Source organism: Schistocerca nitens, chromosome 1 (genome assembly GCF_023898315.1).
Source record: "Schistocerca nitens isolate TAMUIC-IGC-003100 chromosome 1, iqSchNite1.1, whole genome shotgun sequence".
Classification (NCBI taxonomy): Eukaryota; Metazoa; Arthropoda; class Insecta; order Orthoptera; family Acrididae; genus Schistocerca; species Schistocerca nitens.
In genome coordinates, this window is record NC_064614.1 from 151,995,207 (window position 1) to 152,016,468 (window position 21,262).

A 21,262-nucleotide genomic window follows, 5' to 3' on the forward strand; every position below is an offset into this window, starting at 1 on the left:
GACGAGGTACTGGCGGAAGTAAAGCTGTGAGGACGGGGCGTGAGTCGTGCTTGGATAGCTCAGTTGGTAGAACACTTGCCCGCGAAAGGCAAAGATCCCGAGTTTGAGTCTCTGACCGGTACACAGTTTTAATCTGCCAGGAAGTTTCAAATTTGCAGTATTATTTAACTATTTTTGGCCTGCTGAAGACATAATTTTTCTTTGGTACAAACTGTCGCCATACAGACAGAAGCAGGAAAATTTCACAGAATTTCGCACTCTAGTTGCCACGTAACGTGATTTGTTTGGTTTCATAATCGAAAAAAGATCTTTCACACGAGTATCTCGATTCAAATACTGTAGCAATTTTGCAACCTCATTATGGAGACTCTACCTGGGAAAAACAATGTAGGTGTCCTGGAAGATTTTAATGCAAAAGTATTTTTCATTAAAACTTGAATTTCCTTCCAGGTCAGTCAGTTACAATTGAACTTTCACAGGGGCGCTTTTTAACTGAAGCAGCAAACAGTCTCGAAAACATATTTAAAACGTGCAAGATTGACACTGTCTTCAAAACCTTTATGAAACTATTCTTGTAATTCTTTGTAGGCCACAATGAATTCTTCAAACCTCGCGTTTTCTTCAATGGTAGTGATGGAACTGCACCGTCTTTGCCAGAATGCGTCCCTTGTACAAAGCGATTTTCTTTTTAAATGCACGTCATCCAATCACGAAGAAGTTAGCTTAGTGTAGCGTGCAGTCGAGTGCACTTAAAATGCGAAGTCTGCATTCCATCTCGGATGTTCTAATTTTCGTACCTGCACCCCTTATTCCTTCATAAATTCATCAATAGCGATTTTTAAATCGAAAAGTCGTTCCGGGCATGCTGCATGACTTAACCAACGTACTCTGCAGTAATCTACAACGTCTTCAAACTCTTCGTTCAGTTCTACTGAAAACTGTTATGAATGACAAATGATTAACGTGTGCGACTTCAGAAATGTTCGTATCACCAATTTCTTCACGCGCTACATGCCTGAAAGTTTAGCAAAAAGCACTTCTAGATGTGTAGATCAAGTAATCACGTCTGCCTATCGCTGTAATTTTTTGCTCTTTCATTTTCAACTAAATCTTTAAATTCTTTCTGCGTGGTATTGCAATGTCGTGTCAGAAAACATGCAGTACCTGTCTCTTATGCGAATTGAGAAATCTCATTCCTCTCTTCTGTCATTCCGATTCATTTTACGCGATTGTGACGATAGGTCACTAGACTGCCTCTTTGTTCAGACAGCCACTGGACCAGCGAACGTCCTTCATACCACAAACAAATAGCGAAGGGTCACCAGCGCTGACACCGCCATTCCGCGAACCCACGGTTTTGTCGACCAGAACTTGTTGCACTGCAATGCTAAATGAAATGTCGCGCTATTCCAGGTACTTCCGTGAAGTACCGAGTACAGCCGAGTGAAATGTTGTGCTGTGTGCTACTGACAAGGGATTTCAGATCGAATCCGTACTTCTGGATTTGCGGAAGGCTTTTGACGCTGTATCACACAAGCGGCTCGTAGTGAAATTGCATGCTTACGGAATATCGTCTCAGTTATGTGACTGGATTTGTGATTTCCTGTCAGAGAGGTCACAGTTCGAAGTAATTGATGGAAAGTAAGACAGAAGTGATTTCTGGCGTTCCCCAAGGTAGTGTTATAGGCCCTTTGCTTTTCCTTATCTATATAAACTACACTCCTGGAAATTGAAATAAGAACACCGTGAATTCATTGTCCCAGGAAGGGGAAACTTTATTGACACATTCCTGGGGTCAGATACATCACATGATCACACTGACAGAACCACAGGCACATAGACACAGGCAACAGAGCATGCACAATGTCGGCACTAGTACAGTGTATATCCACCTTTCGCAGCAATGCAGGCTGCTATTCTCCCATGGAGACGATCGTAGAGATGCTGGATGTAGTCCTGTGGAACGGCTTGCCATGCCATTTCCACCTGGCGCCTCAGTTGGACCAGCGTTCGTGCTGGACGTGCAGACCGCGTGAGACGACGCTTCATCCAGTCCCAAACATGCTCAATGGGGGACAGATCCGGAGATCTTGCTGGCCAGGGTAGTTGACTTACACCTTCTAGAGCACGTTGGGTGGCACGGGATACATGCGGACGTGCATTGTCCTGTTGGAACAGCAAGTTCCCTTGCCGGTCTAGGAATGGTAGAACGATGGTTTCGATGACGGTTTGGATGTACCGTGCACTATTCAGTGTCCCCTCGACGATCACCAGTGGTGTACGGCCAGTGTAGGAGATCGCTCCCCACACCATGATGCCGGGTGTTGGCCCTGTGTGCCTCGGTCGTATGCAGTCCTGATTGTGGCGCTCACCTGCACGGCGCCAAACACGCATACGACCATCATTGGCACCAAGGCAGAAGCGACACTCATCGCTGAAGACGACACGTCTCCATTCGTCCCTCCACTCACGCCTGTCGCGACACCACTGGAGGCGGGCTGCACGATGTTGGGGCGTGAGCGGAAGACGGCCTAACGGTGTGCGGGACCGTAGCCCAGCTTCATGGAGACGGTTGCGAATGGTCCTCGCCGATACCCCAGGAGCAACAGTGTCCCTAATTTGCTGGGAAGTGGCGGTGCGGTCCCCTACGGCACTGCGTAGGATCCTACGGTCTTGGCGTGCATCCGTGCGTCGCTGCGGTCCGGTCCCAGGTCGACGGGCACGTGCACCTTCCGCCGACCACTGGCGACAACATCGATGTACTGTGGAGACCTCACGCCCCACGTGTTGAGCAATTCGGCGGTACGTCCACCCGGCCTCCCGCATGCCCACTATACGCCCTCGCTCAAAGTCTGTCAACTGCACATACGGTTCACGTCCACGCTGTCGCGGCATGCTACCAGTGTTAAAGACTGCGATGGAGCTCCGTATGCCACGGCAAACTGGCTGACACCGACGGCGGCGGTGCACAAATGCTGCGCAGCTAGCGCCATTCGACGGCCAACACCGCGGTTCCTGGTGTGTCCGCTGTGCCGTGCGTGTGATCATTGCTTGTACAGCCCTCTCGCAGTGTCCGGAGCAAGTATGGTGGGTCTGACACACCGGTGTCAATGTGTTCTTTTTTCCATTTCCAGGAGTGTATATAGGAGACAATCTGAGCAGCCGTCTTCGGTTGTTTGCAAATGACGCTGTCGTTTATCGACTAATAAAGTCATCAGAAGATCAAAACAAATTGCAAAACGATTTAGAAAAGATGTCTGAATGGTGCGAAAATTGGCAGTTGACCGTAAATAACAAAAAGTGTGATGTCATCCACATGAGTGCTGAAAGGAACTCGTTAAACTTCGGTTACACTATAAATCAGTCTAATCAAATAGTCGTAAATTCAACTAAATACCTAGGAATTACAATTACGAACAACTTAAATTGGAAGGAACACACAGAAACTGTTGTGGGGAAGGCTAACCAAAGATCGCATTTTATTGGCAGGACACTTAGAAAATGTGACAGAACTACTAATGAGACGGCCCACATTACGCTTGTCCGTCCTCTTTTAGAATACCGCTGCGCGTTGTGGGATCCTTACCAGATAGGAATGACGTAGTACATCAAAGTTCAAACAAGGGCAGCACGTTTTGTATTATCGCGAAATATGGGAGAGAGTGTCAATGAAATGAAGCAAGATTTGGGCTGGACATCATTAAAAGAAAGGCGTTATTCGTTGCGACGGAATCTTCTAACGAAATTCCAATCACCAACTTTCTCCACCTAAGCGAAAATATTTTTTTTGACACCGACCTACATAGTGAGAAACGGTCACCACGATAAACTAAGGGAACTCAGAGCTCCTACGGAAAGATGTAGGTGTACGTTCTTTCCGCGCGCTATACGAGATTGGAATAACAGAGACTTGTGAAGGTGGTTCATCGATGAACCCTCTGCCAGGCACTTAAATGTGATTTGCAGAGTATCCATGTAGATGTAGAGTGAGGGTTTGGACTTTGGCCCACACACTGTCCTCACACGCGGCACGCGTGAAGTCTGGTACACCGTACGGTCGTATTGCTGCGGATTTATTCGAAATCTCTTCATAATCGTTTTTTTACTATTCTGCAGAGGACTCTCAACGTGCCTGCCTCTTAAACAATGACTGTCCTTTACTACAATACTGGCCATTAAAATTGCTACACCAAGAAGAAATGCAGATGATAAACGGGTATTCATTGGACAAATATATTACACTAGAACTGACATGTGATTACATTTTCACGCAATTTGGGTGCATCGATCCTGGGAAATCAGTACCCTGAACAACCATCTCAGGCCGTAATAACGGCTTTGTTATGCCTGGGCATTGAGTCAAACAGAGCTTGGATGGCGTGTACAGGTACAGCTGCCCATGCAGCTTCAACACGATACCACAGCTCATCAAGAGTAGTGAGCAGCGTATTGTGACGAGCCAGTTGCTCGGAAACCATTGACCAGGCGTTTTCAATTAGTGAGAGATCTGAAGAATGTGCTGTCCAGGGCAGCAGTCGAACATTTTATGTATCCAGAGAGGCCCGTACAGGACCTTCAACATGCGGTCGTACATTATCCTGCTGAAATGTAGGGTTTTGCAGGGATCGAATGAAGGGTAGAGCCACGGGGCGTAACACATCTGAAATGTAACGTCCACTGTTCAAAGTGCCCTCAATGCGAACTAGAGGTGACCGAGACGTGTAACCGATGGCACCCCATACCATCACGCCGGGTGATACGCCAGTATGGCGATGGCGAATACACGCTTCCAATGTGCGTTCACCGCGATGTCGCCAAACACGGATGCGACCATCATGATGCTGTAAACAGAACCTGGATTCATCCGAAAAAATGACGTTTTGACATTCGTGCACCCAGGTCCGTCGTTGAGTACACAACCGCAGGCGCTCCTGTCTGTGATGCAGCGTCAAGTGTAATCGCAGCCATGGTCTCCGAGCTGATAGTCCATGCTGTTGCAAACGTCGTCGAACTGTTCGTGCAGATGGTTGTTGTCTTGCAAACGTCCCCATCTGTTGACTCGGGGAGCGCGACGTGGCTGCACGATCCTTTACAGCCATGCGGATAAGATGCCTGTCATCTCGACTGTTAGTGATACGAGGCCGTTGGGATCCAGCACGGCGTTCCGTATTACCCTCCTGAACCCACCGATTCCATATTCTGCTAACAGTCATTGGATCTCGACCGACGCGAGCAGCAATGTCGCGATACGATAAACCGCAATCGCGATAGGCTACATTCCGACCTTTATCAAAGTCGGAAACGTGATGGTACCCATTTCTCCTCCTTACACGAGGCATCACAACAACGTTTCACCAGGCAACGCCGGTCAACAGCTGTTTGTGTATGAGAGATCGGTTGGAAACTGTCCTCATGTCAACACGTTGTAGGTGTCACCACCGGCGCCAACCTTGTGTGAATGCTCTGAAAAGCTAATCATTTGCGTATCACAACATCTTCTTCCTGTCGGTTGAATTTCGCGTCTGTAGCACGTCATCTTCGGGGTGTAGCAATTTTAATGGCCAGTAGTGTATATTTAACTGGAAACGCGATTTGTGGTTCCCTGTCCGACAAGGATGATAAAACACTTCGACATCTGTTACAGTATAACTTTTACTTGCATCCTCATCATTGTACTCCTATTGCACATTGCCTCCGCAGTCGAGTGTATGTGTGTCTACACACTCCACTGGCTCAATTTACAGAAACCCTACCACTTCTTTCTTACTTTGTGAAATTCCTTGGGTTCCTTTCTGACGAAATGTCAATATCGGCGACTGTTGTTGTAGACATAATGCAATGTTTGCTTTGTTTACCGTTTCCACTTAAAAATGGTTGAAATGGCTAAGCGCTATGAGACTTAACATCTGAGGTCATCAGTCCCCTAGACTTAGAACTACTTAAACCTAACTAACCTGAGGACATGACACACATCCATGCCCGAGGCAGGATTCGATCCTGCGGCCGTAGCAGTGGCGCGGTTCCGGACTGACACGCCTAGAACCGCTCGGTCACAAAGGGCGGCTTCCGTTGCCACTGCTCTGCTTTGTATCAACACCACTAGTACTGTAGCACTGTTTTGAGTTACACATCGACTAAGCATCGCTCTGTAGCCTCATGCTGTGTTCACCATCGGATACCGCCAATGCAGCCCCTGTTGCCATTTGCAGCCAGTATTGTGGTTGCATGGTGGACGAAACGTTGGGCGTCGAATGCCGTAAATATCTTTGGCCTTTTGCAATGTCACACTCAAGGCTTTTCTTGTACGTGCCGAATGTCACACTTGTCCGGAGACTGGAGAAATCAGTGTATCTTTCTGTACATAACTTATTTATGTCCAAAAAACTGAAAATGTATTTTGATCCCGTAGAATTATGCTGCCCATGGCAGCTCTGCAATAATAATAAGATAAATTAGAAAATAATTAATTTGTTAAGAAAATTCTGAAAGTCATACCAGGAATGTAGCTGGTTCTAAATGTCAATAAGAAATTTTTGTTCCAAGTGTCATTCCTACAGAGGCCCTATGTTTTATTTGTGATAAACAGAACAGTAATGTTTTAGATAACAGAACTGTAGTCAACAAAAACATATTTCATTTTTTTAAAATTTTTTGTAAGAGGATAACAAAACCAAATTAATGAAAAAGTCTCTCAGCATTGACTTCTGTTTAATAAAAGTTTTCTGGGTATGGAACCACGTCATAATGTAAAAAAAAATTTAACATTTTTATGCAGCGACAGCAACTGATATTGTTTATAATAGAATATACAGCCTATAGTTGCTGGTTAACTTTATCGTTTACCTAGGTTTCAACGTTAGTAATAACGTCTTCTTCAGAACCTGCAAAAAATTAATATCATAATGTGCTAGTAAATTATATTAGATACGGTCATCCTACAGGATGCAACGTGTAGTACTTACATAAAATATTATTTAAATGTTTGCCTAAAACAAGCCATGTCCTAAATCAACTTTATAAAACTGGATGCATAACCATAAGGTTTTGTCACTTCTATTAAACAAGCTGTAGCAAATTCACTTTAAGCCCGTTGTATGGGCCTCGTCGTGTGACTGGAGACTGCGGACCGCGAGGGCGTCGCGGTCTGCCTCACAGAGGACGGCGCGCATGCGCGAGACGTATAGAGTCAAACTCTTACTACGCACGCGTCAGATAACATTTTTGCTATGAATTAATTGTATACTTTACTATTGTAAGTTAATTACAGTATCCAGCATGACTACGTTTTACACTCTACTACAGAGCCTTATAAACTGACCAACAAATCTTGTATGAACATCTGTAGAAAAGTTTCTATTATTACAGAAACTGTAATGGTTACTTGCCCCCCCTTCCATCCTCTTTCTTCCCCACCTCCCATCTCTTTGCCCCCTTCTCTCCCCCGCGTCCTTTTACATTTACCTCCTCTGCCTCCTCTCATTCCCTCTCGCGTCTGCCCTTCTCCCCCTTTATTAGTCCTCTCCCTCCTTGGTTCCCCCCCCCCTTTTCGTTTTTTTCCTCTCCTCCCTCCTTGTTTTTCCCCCTCCTGCAGGCCCCCCCCCCATCTGCCTTTGGCTCGGGAGTGTCGTCTTTGTGCTGCCACTTTCGTGCAGTGTTCTACAGTGAGTGTTCTACAGTGCGTGTTTTACAGTGAGTGTTCCGTGCTGTGTTTTTTGGGACTTGTTGCGAACGGCCATCATACTATCGCTGGGTGTGCCTTTTATCTCTTGCTAACAGAAACCAGACTGTCGCCATGTTTTTTAATTGTGTGTCTACTATGTTACTTGTCTGATTCCTGTGTCTTTTATCTACATTGCCAACCCCTTTTGCTTTCTGTTTTAACTTTCCGCGATTTTACGCCATTTTACACTTTAAATCACCATTTTATCGCCTGTTTTTCCTTGTTTCTTTCTTCTTCCTTCATTTAAAAAAAGTCTGTAGGCTGTAGAGCAGCGTCGTAAGCTGCTGCCAGCCCGCCCCCTTCGGGGGGGAATTGAAAATCAATAAAGAAAAAAAAATGGTCACTTGCATTATGAATTATTGCAAACCTAATATAGGCTGGAAGCCTTCGAAGTATGTCCTACTTTTTAGATACAGTTGATGGTTCAGTAAATTGCCTCTGTCTGTAATTAGGTGTGCATAAATTTGTAGTTTCTCAAGCGTGTCAGGTCTATATCCCTTAACTTCATGATGTAGTAGTTTTATGTCACGTTAAGGTTTAGGTGTATGAGCCATTTGCACCAGACGTTCCGCAAAGGCTGACCACCGTGTTCCTACGCCCTTTATTGGAAGATCCTGTAGGATGACCATATCTAATATAATTTACTAGCACATTATAATATTAGCTTTTTGCAGGTTCTGAAGAAGACGCTATTAATAACGTTGAAACCTAGCTAAACGATAAAGTTAACCTGCAACTGTGGGCTGTATATATATAAACTAATGCTGTTGGAGAAAAGCCAAGGTTTCGGCCACGGTTGCAGCGGCCTTCTTCCGGGTCTAATGGTGCGTTCTAGTTACGCAGTGTCCTTTATATTTTGTTGTTACTGGTCACTGCGCATGCCATTACGTCATAAAATTAGACCCAGAAGAAGGCCGCTGCAACCGTGGCCGAAACGTTGGTTTTTCTCGAGCAGCAGTAGTTCTTTTTTCATTTTTTATTATTTACATTATGACGCGGTTCCATACCCAGAAAACTTTTATGTCGACTGACTCTGGCCGCGGAAGCCTACGCAATTATATGACTTCTGTTTGTTATACAACTCAATTCCCCGTATCAGATGTTGCAAGCTCCCTGTGCTGTCGAGGAAAAAATGTCATCAGCGGCTGTTTCTGTCTTGCAACTGATAAACAAAGCTGGTCTTTCAGATAAAGATCGTCTTTCGTCTTTTGAATATATTGACATTTTTTTTCATTCCTCTGTTTCGGAGTAAGAATATTTAACAGCTATTTGAGATAGATGAGTACGATATTTTGATGTATGCAGGCACGTCAGAAGGAACATTGCATCGTAATTCGGAATAACTGAGGCACTGCCGTATCGTATTTATTCGTCGATACCTGGCAAGAGACTTTCAAGTAAACTGTCCCTCCTGTACGGCAATATACATAATGGATGTATGAATGATGAAGAGTGGTTACGAAGTGCTGCAAGCCAGTCGTCTGCTTATCTGCGAAACCCATCGAAGAGGAAGAGTGATGCACAAGTATCTTTTGAAGAGGCAAAGGAGATAAATGCACTCCAGGATACTGGGAAAACAAAATGATTAAGGTTAAAAACAGTTCAGAAACGTTATTGCATGGTGCAAGACATATATCATCCACTTGGAAGAGAAAGGAAAGTCAGCGCTCAAAATTCCACGTGTTTGACGAGCATGCGGCTGAAAAATTCGGGTCGGCGAAAACTGTTCTAGGCGCTAATCTTCGCACAGAGATAATCGTGCTTGGAGTTTGGAAAATGACCGACAAATAAGACTGATCCGTTTCACTGGATCTTTCCAAGGAAAGGTTGCAAGGTTTAAACGGTGACAGCATCTTGGCTCACGGGCAATAACGAAATGTGTAACCACTAAATGCGAAGCCTCGACTACGGATGGTGACGTGAATGAAAGATGTGAAAAGTTTCGCAAAAATCTATGTAGATTTATAATATCGATCAAAGTGTGCGGAAAGTACTTCACTCGTCGTAAACTCTGCATTTCAAGGGAGAGGAGGGTAAGAAGTTCGGTGCAGAATGATTACGCAACGACTCATTCTTATACCAAAAATGGTTCAAATGGCTCTGAGCACTATGGGACTTAACATATGTGGTCATCAGTCCCCTAGAACTTAGAACTACTTAAACCTAACTAACCTAAGGACATCGCACACATCCATGTCCGAGGCAGGATTCGAACCTGCGACCGTAGCGGTCACGCAGTTCCAGACTGTAGCGCCCAGAACCGCAGGGCCACACCGGCCGGCTCTTATACCATCGAACCCGTTATGTCGGCAAGTGGATACGAGTTTTCAAAGGTGCTGATAACTTACCAGGAACCTAGAGGTCAATTTGAGTTCGTGTAGTGCAGGTCCATCCTACTCATGAAACGAATCGTAACGCGATTCTTTCAAGATGTCTACTTCCATATGCAGCGAAGGAGTCTCTTCTTCTGGCTGATTAGCTAGGGACATATTGTGACCGAACACATAGCGACGGTATTCTCACATACAGTCAAGGCCATCTCCTGGGTACACACCTTACATTCACTTTATGTGCTGTTCTTCCGACATTTCAAGGCGGTACTGAAGCGGATTGAAGATCGCAGTATCAAATGGCTCTGAGGACTATGGGACGTAACATCTGAGGTCATCAGTCCCCTAGAACTTAGAACTACTTAAACCTACCTAACCTAAGGACATCACATACAGCCATGCCCGAGGCAGGATTCGAACCTGCGACCGTAGCGGTCACGCAGTTCCAGACTGTAGCGCCTAGAACCGCACGGCCACACCGGCCGGCTCTTATACCATCGAACCCGTTATGTCGGCAAGTGGATACGAGTTTTCAAAGGTGCTGATAACTTACCAGGAACCTAGAGGTCAATTTGAGTTCGTGTAGTGCAGGTCCATCCTACTCATGAAACGAATCGTAACGCGATTCTTTCAAGATGTCTACTTCCATATGCAGCGAAGGAGTCTCTTCTTCTGGCTGATTAGCTAGGGACATATTGTGACCGAACACATAGCGACGGTATTCTCACATACAGTCAAGGCCATCTCCTGGGTACACACCTTACATTCACTTTATGTGCTGTTCTTCCGACATTTCAAGGCGGTACTGAAGCGGATTGAAGATCGCAGTATCAAATGGCTCTGAGGACTATGGGACGTAACATCTGAGGTCATCAGTCCCCTAGAACTTAGAACTACTTAAACCTACCTAACCTAAGGACATCACATACAGCCATGCCCGAGGCAGGATTCGAACCTGCGACCGTGGCGGTCGCGCGGTTCCAGACTGAAGCGCCTAGAACCCCTCAGCCACACCGGCCGGCATCACAGTATCCTTAACGACTATCAGTTCACTTCATCGTCGAAGGATTCAATTTCGTTGCTGATGTGTTCCACACAATCAGTTCTGCTCTCCAGTCCTCGCAGACTTTGTCCAGTACTCCTGGACTGTGGCTAGATGTAATGAATTCAGACCAGAGAGGTTTAAAACACCGCCAGAATTTTTTTTTTTTTTTAAATGTTCGATCGCAGTGTGACTCGGAAGACTGCTTCATGCCGGCCGAAGTGGCCGTGCGGTTAAAGGCGCTACAGTCTGGAACCGCAAGACCGCTACGGTCGCAGGTTCGAATCCTGCCTCGGGCATGGATGTTTGTGATGTCCTTAGGTTAGTTAGGTTTAACTAGTTCTAAGTTCTAGGGGACTAATGACCTCAGAAGTTGAGTCCCATAGTGCTCAGAGCCATTTGAACCATTTGACTGCTTCATGCAATTACTTATGAAGTGATCCTACAGTGATAAGCAACTCTGTTTCTAGTTGTTTATACTCTGTCATTTTCATCGTCGTAATCTTTTATCCAGAGCTACCAACAGCCCATTTTTTTAACTCGGAGACTGAACATGTGCATGATTGTCAAGCATTATGTAACTGTCGATGGCAACTATTGTCCGCATATTTGCAATGTTCATTAAAACTCTTACATGTAAACAATAACATTCGTTGACTCCCCTGTGAGGGTAGCGCTGCTTGGCACGAAGACTATGCGCCTCCTAGTAATGCACGTTTGAAACGATTTTCTCCATCATTTGATACGTGCAACAAGTCAAGCCTACGCAACAGAGTACGGAGAACAAAATAGCGCTGAAAACACGTTTTCGAGAAAGATGACGCTTAGAGCGTTTTCCATTTCGACTCTTCAAATATTTTCATTGACGGCTTATGTTGAGCTGTTATAGTGTGGCAAGATAGAAGTGGAATCCTCCGAAAACACTACCTTTCTCCGCTATGCACACCAGTGATGAGTTTCACACATTTCCATCTAAGGAATGGCTCTGAGCACTATGGGACTTAACTACTGAGGTCATCAATCCCCTAGAACTTAGAACTACTTAAACCTAAGGACATCACACACATCCATGCCCGGGGCAGGATTCGAACCTGCGACCGTAGCGATCACGCGGTTCCAGACTGTAGCGCGTAGAACCGCACGGCCACTCCGGCCGGCCATCTAAGGAATGTCTGATTTCTATGAGGGAGTGCTGAAAACAGTTCTTCCGAATATTTTATGTGAAAACTCTAAAGCTTTTTAAATAAAACAAACATTATTAACATTCTACTCGTACAGTTTTTCCCTTCACCTATACGTATTTGCGGACCTCTGCCGCTAGATAGCCCCGAACTGTAGCTTGTAACGTGTCGGTGTCTAACGTAACTACCTCGGTGCGTGAGGAACAGTCTGCTGTAATCGAGTTTCGAAATCGAGGGTTTCCACCACACTTGAAGCACCCTGTCCTCCAGCATGTTAATGCCAGACCACACACGAGCGCTGCGACAAGTGCAGCAGTCTGACGCCTCTGGTTCACTGTCATCGATCATCCTACACACAGTCCGGACTTGGCTCCATCCGATTTTCATCTGTTTCCAAAACTTAACGAACACTTTGGAGGACTCCACTTTGATAGCGGTGACACGGTGCAAGCAGAGGTGAGGATGTGGCTCCGTCAACGAAGTCATACAATCTAACATGACGGTATCAGCAAATTGATCTTTCCCTGAGAGAAATGTGTTCGTCGCCAGGGTGACTACGTTGTGAAATAAATATGTAGGCATGAAGAATAAAGATGTAGGACGTTAGCAACGTCTGTTTCATTTAAAAAGACTTGAGTTTTCACATGAAAAATTCGGAGGCTTTACTTTTCAGGACGAATGGTACTCGACACAATAACCAGCTTGCCATCAGTCTAATCCAGGGCCGGCCAAACGCTGCACAGTGTGCAGACGTGCGGAAGTGCGGCACACGTGCGACAGAGAGCGACAGCGACATCTGTTATTAGACATGTGTCCTAAATGAACGGCGGCGGCTCCACTTTCCTGCTTATGTGGTACAAGCAAGAGGCAAATTGATCAATAAACCGATTGTTTCAATGTATACTTACATATAGGTTTTTTTGTTTTTGTTTTAATGTGTGAAGGGCTACGCTCAGCGGAAGTCGATAAAACATAACATTCATCTAACTGTCGGTTTTTATGCAGATTTCAGACGGAACTGATGAAAGATATAGCAATAATGGTATTGAAATAACAGGTGATCATCGAGAGGTCTGCGGTTATCATTCTGTTCAAAGGTCAGTGAGAGAGAAATTATGTGGGTGGAACTGAGGGCACCGAGAATTAGTTATAGGAAACCTTGTATTAGTTTAATGTTATATGAAATCGTGAATAAGATTCGTTGGAAGTCGCTAAGTGCTCTCTTTCTTAAATACTAGCTCAAAAACATTACGCGTATTTACCTAGCGTCAGTCAAGCTTCCTTAATAAAAACCCACGGTTGTTAACTGTATTACATGTCTTACTGGGTTAAACTGTTAACATAAAAGTAGATGTCTCAATGAGTAGACTGTGACAGTATTTTAAATGTTTAATACGCGAAATACCTTCCCATGGTTGGCTTGCAAGCTGTGCAAAGAGCACTAGAATGTGCCGGTACAGAGTATCTCAGCAAGAGGATAAAGCGACATCTGTGCGTAGAAACATGCACTACATGAACGCTGACGGCTGCGGCGTGCTCGCTGTGACCCGGAAGTTGCACGTTTGCAGGAGCACCGCACGCGTGCAGAATTTCTGGCCGGCCCTGGTCTAATCTGTACCAGATAGAGTTGGGCTGTCAATGCTGAGAGGTCCACACTCTTAGTCCTGTATTGATTTATTGCCGTGAAAAACAGAAGTACAATTATTTCGACCACGCAGTCAACATTTTTTGCAGAATATTGTAACGTGGTGAAATATATGAGTGCATCCACAAACTTAAAATTCCTATGTTCTTATTTTCCTATTTGACTGCACAAAATCGGCTCAAAGATTCAAAGATTGCACAGATTTCCATTTCAGCAGCAAATAGTCCTAGATCGGTACAGCACTCTTGGGCTTTTGAGTTTGACTCAAATGGCTCTGAACACTATGGGACTTAACGTCTGAGGTCATGAGTCCCCTAGAACTTAGCACTACTTAAACCTAACTAACCTAAGGACAACACACACATCCATGCCCGAGGCAGGATTCGAACCTGCAACCGTAGCGGTCGCGAGGTTCCAGACTGTAGCACCTAGAACCGCTCGGCCACTCCGGCCGGCTTTTTTGAGTTTCTTAAATATGTCTTTATGAGGCTGACTTGGAAAAAATGTCGTTGGTGTCAAGTAAAATTTATCTGTAACTTCAATGGAATTAAATGAAAATAATCTCAATAGTTTCTCCCACAATAAGAGGCTGATTCCAATACAACTTCGAGATAGTACTATTAATATAGTATTCCCAGAAATAGAAAATCGATTGCTGTTTCACTAGTTTATCTTACTCTTTGCAACGATCAATGTTGCTCGAACAGTCCACGGGTATACTGCCTGTTCATTGTGTCCAACGGGCACAATATTTCGGCGATCAGACATGTCGCCATCGTCAGGTGCGCCGACGAACTGAGCTCCCGAGGGCGGGCGGACGATTTAATGACGATGGCGACATGTCTGATCGCCGAAATATTGTGCCCGTTGGACACAATGAACAGGCAGTATACCCGTGGACTGTTCGAGCAACAAATACACCGGGAGAAACTATAGAATCACAACGATCAATGTGTTTTTCAACTTATGTTATCTACGCAACTCCTCCTCCCCCTTTTTCTGTACATCTCATCCTTCCGTCTCTCACTATCCATCTTCCTCTCTCTACCTGCTCCACAAATGTAGCCCCTGCAATACATACTGATACTAGCTGCGCAGCACCCCTGCCGTGATGGTAGACCACTTGTCATGGGTTAAAAAACCGTATTTTGTCTATAGCTCCACTGTTATCGGTGCTACGATGTTCTAATTCCGAAGTGTTGATTCTCATACACCCGCAGAATGTGTGCCAAGATGGTGACGCTTAAAATTCTCATAAGGCTTGATGAAGATCAAAGAACTATTAAACATCATAATTAGGTAACTACGAAATTGTTTAGTGGTTTTCATCTATTTGAAGTGAATAGTGAAACATAATCAGAGGAAGAGAGTCGACAGAGATCTTGCAGTTGGACACTTCAGCCATCTTTCACAGGCTTCAAAAAAATAAATACCAACAGATATAATGTTGTAAACTACTCTATTTGACTACCAGTTTCGGTGCCTCATTGGTACCATCTTGAGACCCGTATAAACGTAGCTAGATGTTATCATTTAAACGTCCACGCTATTATTGGGATCACTGTTTTCAAATGGCTGCCATAAATTTCAGGGAGCGAAAGGCTATTGACAATTTGTACAGAAACCAGATGGCAGTTATAAGAGTCGAGGGACATGAAAGGGAAGCAGTGGTTGGGAAGGGAGTGAGACGGGGTTGTAGCCTCTCCCCGATGCTATTCAATCTGTATAATTGAGCAAGCAGTAAAGGAAACGAAAGAAAAGTTCGGAGTAGGTATTAAAATCCATGGAGAAGAAATAAAAACTTTGAGGTTCGCCGATGACATCGTAATTCTATCAGAGACAGCAAAGGACTTGGAAGAGCAGTTGAACGGAATGGACAGTGTCTTGAAAGGAGGGTATAAGATGAACATTAACAACAGCAAAACAAGGATAATGGAATGTAGTCGAATTAAGTCGGGTGATGCTGCGGGAATTAGATTAGGAAATGAGACACTTAAAGTAGTAAAGGAGTTTTGCTATTTGGGGAGCAAAATAACTGATGACGGTCGAAGTAGAGAGGGTATAAAATGTAGACCGGCAATGGCAATGAAAGCGTTTCTGAAGAAGAGACATTTGTTAACATCGAGTACAGATTTAAGTGCCAGGAAGTCGTTTCTGAAAGTATTTGTATGGAGTGTAGCCATGTATGGAAGTGAAACATGGACAATAAGTTGTTTGGACAAGAAGAGAATAGAAGCTTTCGAAATGTAGTGCTACAGAAGAATGTTGAAGATTAGGTGGGTAGATCACGTAACTAATGAGGAGGTATTTAATAGTATTGGGGAGAAGAGAAGTTTGTGGCACAACTTGACTAGAAGAAGGGATCGGTTGGTAGGACATGTCCTGAGGTATCTAGGGACCACCAATTTAGTACTGGAGGGCAGCGTGGAGGGTAAAAATCATAGAGGGAGACCAAGAGATGAATACACTAAGCAGATTCAGAAGGATGTAGGCTGCAGCAGGTACTGGGAGAAGAAGAGGCTTACACAGGATAGAGTACCATGGAGAGTTACATCAAACGAGTCTCAGGACTGAAGACCACAACAACGACACCATAGATTTCTCAAACTTTTTTGTAGACTTGAAATCTCCACACCTCTCACAACATAGGGGCCTAAAAATGATGCCAATTGGGCACCAAAACTGGTTGTCAAATAAAGTAATTCACGAAATTACGGCTGTCGGTGCTTATTTCTTTCTAGTCTTTGACCAGCCTCAGTCCCGTTCCATCTAGATGGAACTACAGAATCTTTCTGACAGTTCCCAGTAACCTGAAGGCGTGTACTCGATTTTAGCATGTGGTGTCGCCTGTCCGACAGGGAGCCGTGGTGGCGGCCCGCCACGTCGCCGACGGTGCGCCCGCTCCGGCTGGCGCGGTCTTCCTCCATCAGCAGTCGTGCTTCGGAGGTGGCGGGGGCGGCAGCGGCAGCGGCAGCCGGTTCCGCCCCCACGCACAGCGCCAGCAGCGACAGTGGCTACAGCCTGTGGATGCTGCTGCGGCCCCTGGATCTGGACTCGGACCTGGAGTCTACCGTGTTCCAGCTGACTCCCCCCGGCTACGACTGGCTGCTGGACGCCATCAGCAGCGATGGCGACGGCGCGCCGTGGCTGGAATCGATGGCCGCCGTGTCGTGGGTGGCGGCCGAGCGCGCCAGGCAGAAGTGCAGCCACTGGCTGGACCGCTACTGCGACCTCGGTGCGCCCTGAGCCATCACGCAGCGAGCCCTTTCAAATCTGCTCCCACTTCAGACTACTCAACTTGAAACGTCCCCTTAGAAAAATTAATGAATTACTGTGCTGATAAACCTCTTACATTATTTGATTTTCAAACAGCTGAGCAGATCTGAACGTACTCAGACATTTCGCTCTTTAACTATTCTGATCAACACTAAACTGATCCACAATATTTTTAGCGCAACGCAATCTGACTTTTAATGATCCCTACAAAAGAATGGCCCTGACTAAAATTAAACTATACCTTTCACTCAGCACTTACCTCACAAAAATCTTCGTTACTCAAGCTACTGCAATACAGCGAGCGCCACTACTGCCAGCTAAATAAAAGATTCAAACTACTGAAGTCACTAACTACTGATAGGCATAGTTAGCAAATGAAAGATTTTGATAGAGAACGAACGATGTATTTACCTCAATAGCGTTCAAAAGTCATAATATATATAGCAGTTCATGACATCCAGTCTTACAAATTTACTGTCTCTGATGGACACACGTCCAGATCATCCGCTCTCAAAACTCCGCCAATTCGGGGGCTATGTATGTAGGCTGTTTAGGTTTTTATGTTGGTAACGCCATGTAGCACTCTATATGAAAATCAGTGGCTGTGCTGTGTGCGGTCTGTGTCTGGTTTGCATTGTTGTTTGCTATTGTAGTGTTGGGCAGTTGGATGTGAACTGCGCGTAGCGTTGGCAGTTGGAGGTGAGCCGCCAGCAGTGGTGGATGTGGGGAGAGAGATGGCGGAGTTTTGAGAGCGGATGATCTGGATGTGTGTCCATCAGAGAAAGTAAATTTGTAAGACTGGATGTTATGAACTGATATATATTATGACTTTTGAACACTATATAGGTAAATACATTGTTTGTTCTCTATCAAAATCTTTCATTTGCTAACTATACCTATCAGTAGTTAGTGACTTCAGTAGTTGCAATCTTTTATTTAGCTGGCAGTAGTGGCGCTCGCTGTACTGCAGTAGCTTGAGTAACGAAGATTTTTGTGAGGTAAGTGATTCATGAAAGATATAGGTTATTGTTACTCAGGGCCATTCTTTTGTAGGGATTATTGAAAGGCAGATTGCGTTGCGCTAAAAATATTGTGGGTCAGTTTAGTGTTGATCAGAAAAGGTAAAGAGCTAAATGTCTGAGTACGTTCAGTGCTGCTCATCTGTTTGAAAATCAAATAATGTAAGAGGTTTATCAGCACAGTAATTCATTAATTTTTCTAAGGGGACGTTTCAAGCTGTATGTGAACTCAAGCACGCAGATACCCTCAAGAAACCGCTGGGAAATTAGTTCCACGTGATCACAAGCATCCAGACATCCATGGAGCTGTACATGAGACTACGTCATGATATGGGCTGTAACCATTCACTTTTTTCGACTCTGGTAATCCGTCGAGGACAGTGAGACCGCAGCTAGATACGAAGTACATGAATACTGATGACTGAAACCAACAGGTCTACCGTAATCCATTGTTCAAAACGTGATACCAGTTTCGACGACGAAAACCGTTATCTTCAGGCCCCGAGCGTAATCTGCCATCAAAGTACGAAACATAAAGACAAAGACCAACGGAGTCTTCAAACAGAAACAGTACAACTTCTTAAGCATGTTACGTCAGCATATGCAACCCACGAAGTCGAGTGCAGCGGGGTTAAAATCAACTGGATCCCGTAACTTCCAGTAACTGCAGTTGTCGTTTGGCCTTGATGAGCTTGTTACTGGATTTTTTTTCGGCTGTGTCGTTGTGGCGAAATAAATAAAAAAATTAAATTTATTGATTTTTTTGAAAAGAGGAAAAAATTATGGATATGGAACTGTAACTTTAGAGTTTTTGAAGGGCTTTTTTTACAGACTGTATTGACCGGCTTGAATGCGGACAGTTACAGTGCTGCGTGAAATTTGCCTGTAATATAATTTACAATTCCGATTAATTACATTTTTGAATTCTACATCATTGTTGATTTAATCAGAGTTCTCACCTTAGACATAGAATTAGTCCTTCTGCCACAATATTGATTCATTAGTCGCCATCGATTTTCTTCTCTTTGTTGACCGTACGTATCTTCCTGAGTCGGCATCGGTCCACTTCACGAAGACGGTGGAAACCAAGGAATATAATGCTATATCGCTTTAAATAATTCTCGTAAAACTTTGATACTTCTCACTATTTTTTATTCACAACACAATAAGACTTGCTCTGCTCGTCGCACAAACCATAAATACTAACAATATGGCTGCCTTTCCGCACACACCAAAAATTACGTCCATCCCCTACAAGGTAACAATCGAAAGTGTCTCTTAACTCCTTCTTGGAGTATGAAACAAAAGAAAATCCAAATGAACATTACAGAGATTATATTCTACATCCCTCTCAATTTAATCTTTGGCGCAGCAGAGGTATTGTATACCTCTGCGTCGGAATGTGTCATTACATCGACTAAATTGTGGCTCTGCTTAAATTACTTATAAATCACCGTATTAGGACTATATATTGGTAAATTGGCAATTTTGTTCCATTCTTTCCGACCTGGATAAAATGACTCTACTATTTAGGTACTCCGCAGGGTAGCTTCCCCCGATATATGGTGTGGATTCCGTTAACTTCCAGTAACTGCAGTTGTTGCCTGACCATTGGTGGGCTTGTTATTGGAAGTTACGGGATGCGATTGATTTTGGCCCCGCTGCACTCGACTTTGTGAGTTGCAAATGCCGACGTAACACGTTTTTCAAACACAGGCGTTATACAGCCAACCGGTTGCAAATAACTGTGGTACAATTGACCTACGCTTCGACATATACTTGGCGCGCATGCTGTAAAGCATTTTATTTTATTTTTGACTTGAGCACAGCTGCTCTAAATTCTGGCCATTCCTTCTCGCAATGTAATTTTACGATTTCTCAAAATTTCATTCTGATGAAGACATCCTTAGTAGGTATCAAAACCTAGGTCAGATGTACAAAAGAGTTATTTGTAACCGGTTGGCTGTATAATTCCTATGTCTGAAAATTGTATACGGTTACAGAGAAACAGCCATGTTTGAAATTGTAAGTTGTATTGTTTCAATTTGAAGGCTGTGTTGTGGTTCGTAGTTTGGTGGCGGATAACGTTTGGGGCCTGAAGGTGACGGTTTTCTGCGTCGAAACTGGTAGCATGTTTTGAATAAACGACGCTGGATTATGGTACAGCTTTTGGTTATGATTATCGTTATTCAAGCACATTTTAGAGGTTTTAAGCAGCTGCCCAGAAATGAATGAATTGAGGCGTCAGCACTTCATTGGTAGAGACTTCTTTCGCCAATCCTTATTAAGTGATGTCAGCTGTCTTATTAAGTGTAGTATTCTTTGCCTTGCATTCCTCTGTAAACGATAAAAGCATTGCCATAATTTTACCAATTTTTACAAAATTATTTCACAAATAAAACTTTATTTATTGCTGCTTTAAAATTCTGATTCAGCCCCCCTTCGTATGAATATCATACCTGCCAATTAACAACTTTTTAACTTAAGCTTACTATTCCTCTTCTTCCTGAACCAGTACCCTGTGAAATTACACTGCCTGAAGAAAAATTGGAACACCAAGAAGGAGCTGCGCCACATAAAAAGAGTGTTGGTAGGTGTGTTTATACATCTGAAAAATGGTTTCTATTCAAATTTCGGACCAGTCAAATAAGAGTGACGTTATTAGTGCCACTATAACAATGCAAATCAAGTTTGCTTTAAATATGCGCTGCAGTGGTCGTGAGCGTTAGTTACATTAAATACTGGACGTGGTGAGTTGATGTTAGTCAAGAACTGCTTTAAGGCAGCACAGACACCATTTATCAACACCCCACTGAGTTTGAGTGGGGTCGTGTAAAACGGCTACGAGTAACTGGGTGTTCATTCTGCGATATTGCAGAAATACTTAGCAGGAATGTAACCGTTGTCAATGACAGCTGGCAGCAGTGGTCACCAGTATGTGCGGTCGCAAGGAGACGAGGCTCTGTACGGCCATGTGGCAATACCGAGAGCGAAGACCATAGTGTTCGGCTTATGGTTCTGGCGCATCGTACGAGGTGCATTCAAGTTC

General features: G+C 44.3%; 1 protein-coding gene across 1 annotated transcript in view; it reads left to right on the forward strand.

The window, feature by feature from the left end:
* LOC126243780 (uncharacterized) overlaps positions 1–17,234 on the forward strand; it is a 69,124-nt gene extending 51,890 nt beyond the window's left edge. Inside the window, exon 3 of the mRNA XM_049948187.1 lies at positions 16,777–17,234. Within this exon, the coding sequence (XP_049804144.1) occupies positions 16,777–17,164 (388 nt within the window). The 3' untranslated portion in view covers positions 17,165–17,234. The remainder of the gene's footprint in view (positions 1–16,776) is intronic.
* Positions 17,235–21,262: the final 4,028 nt, after the last annotated feature.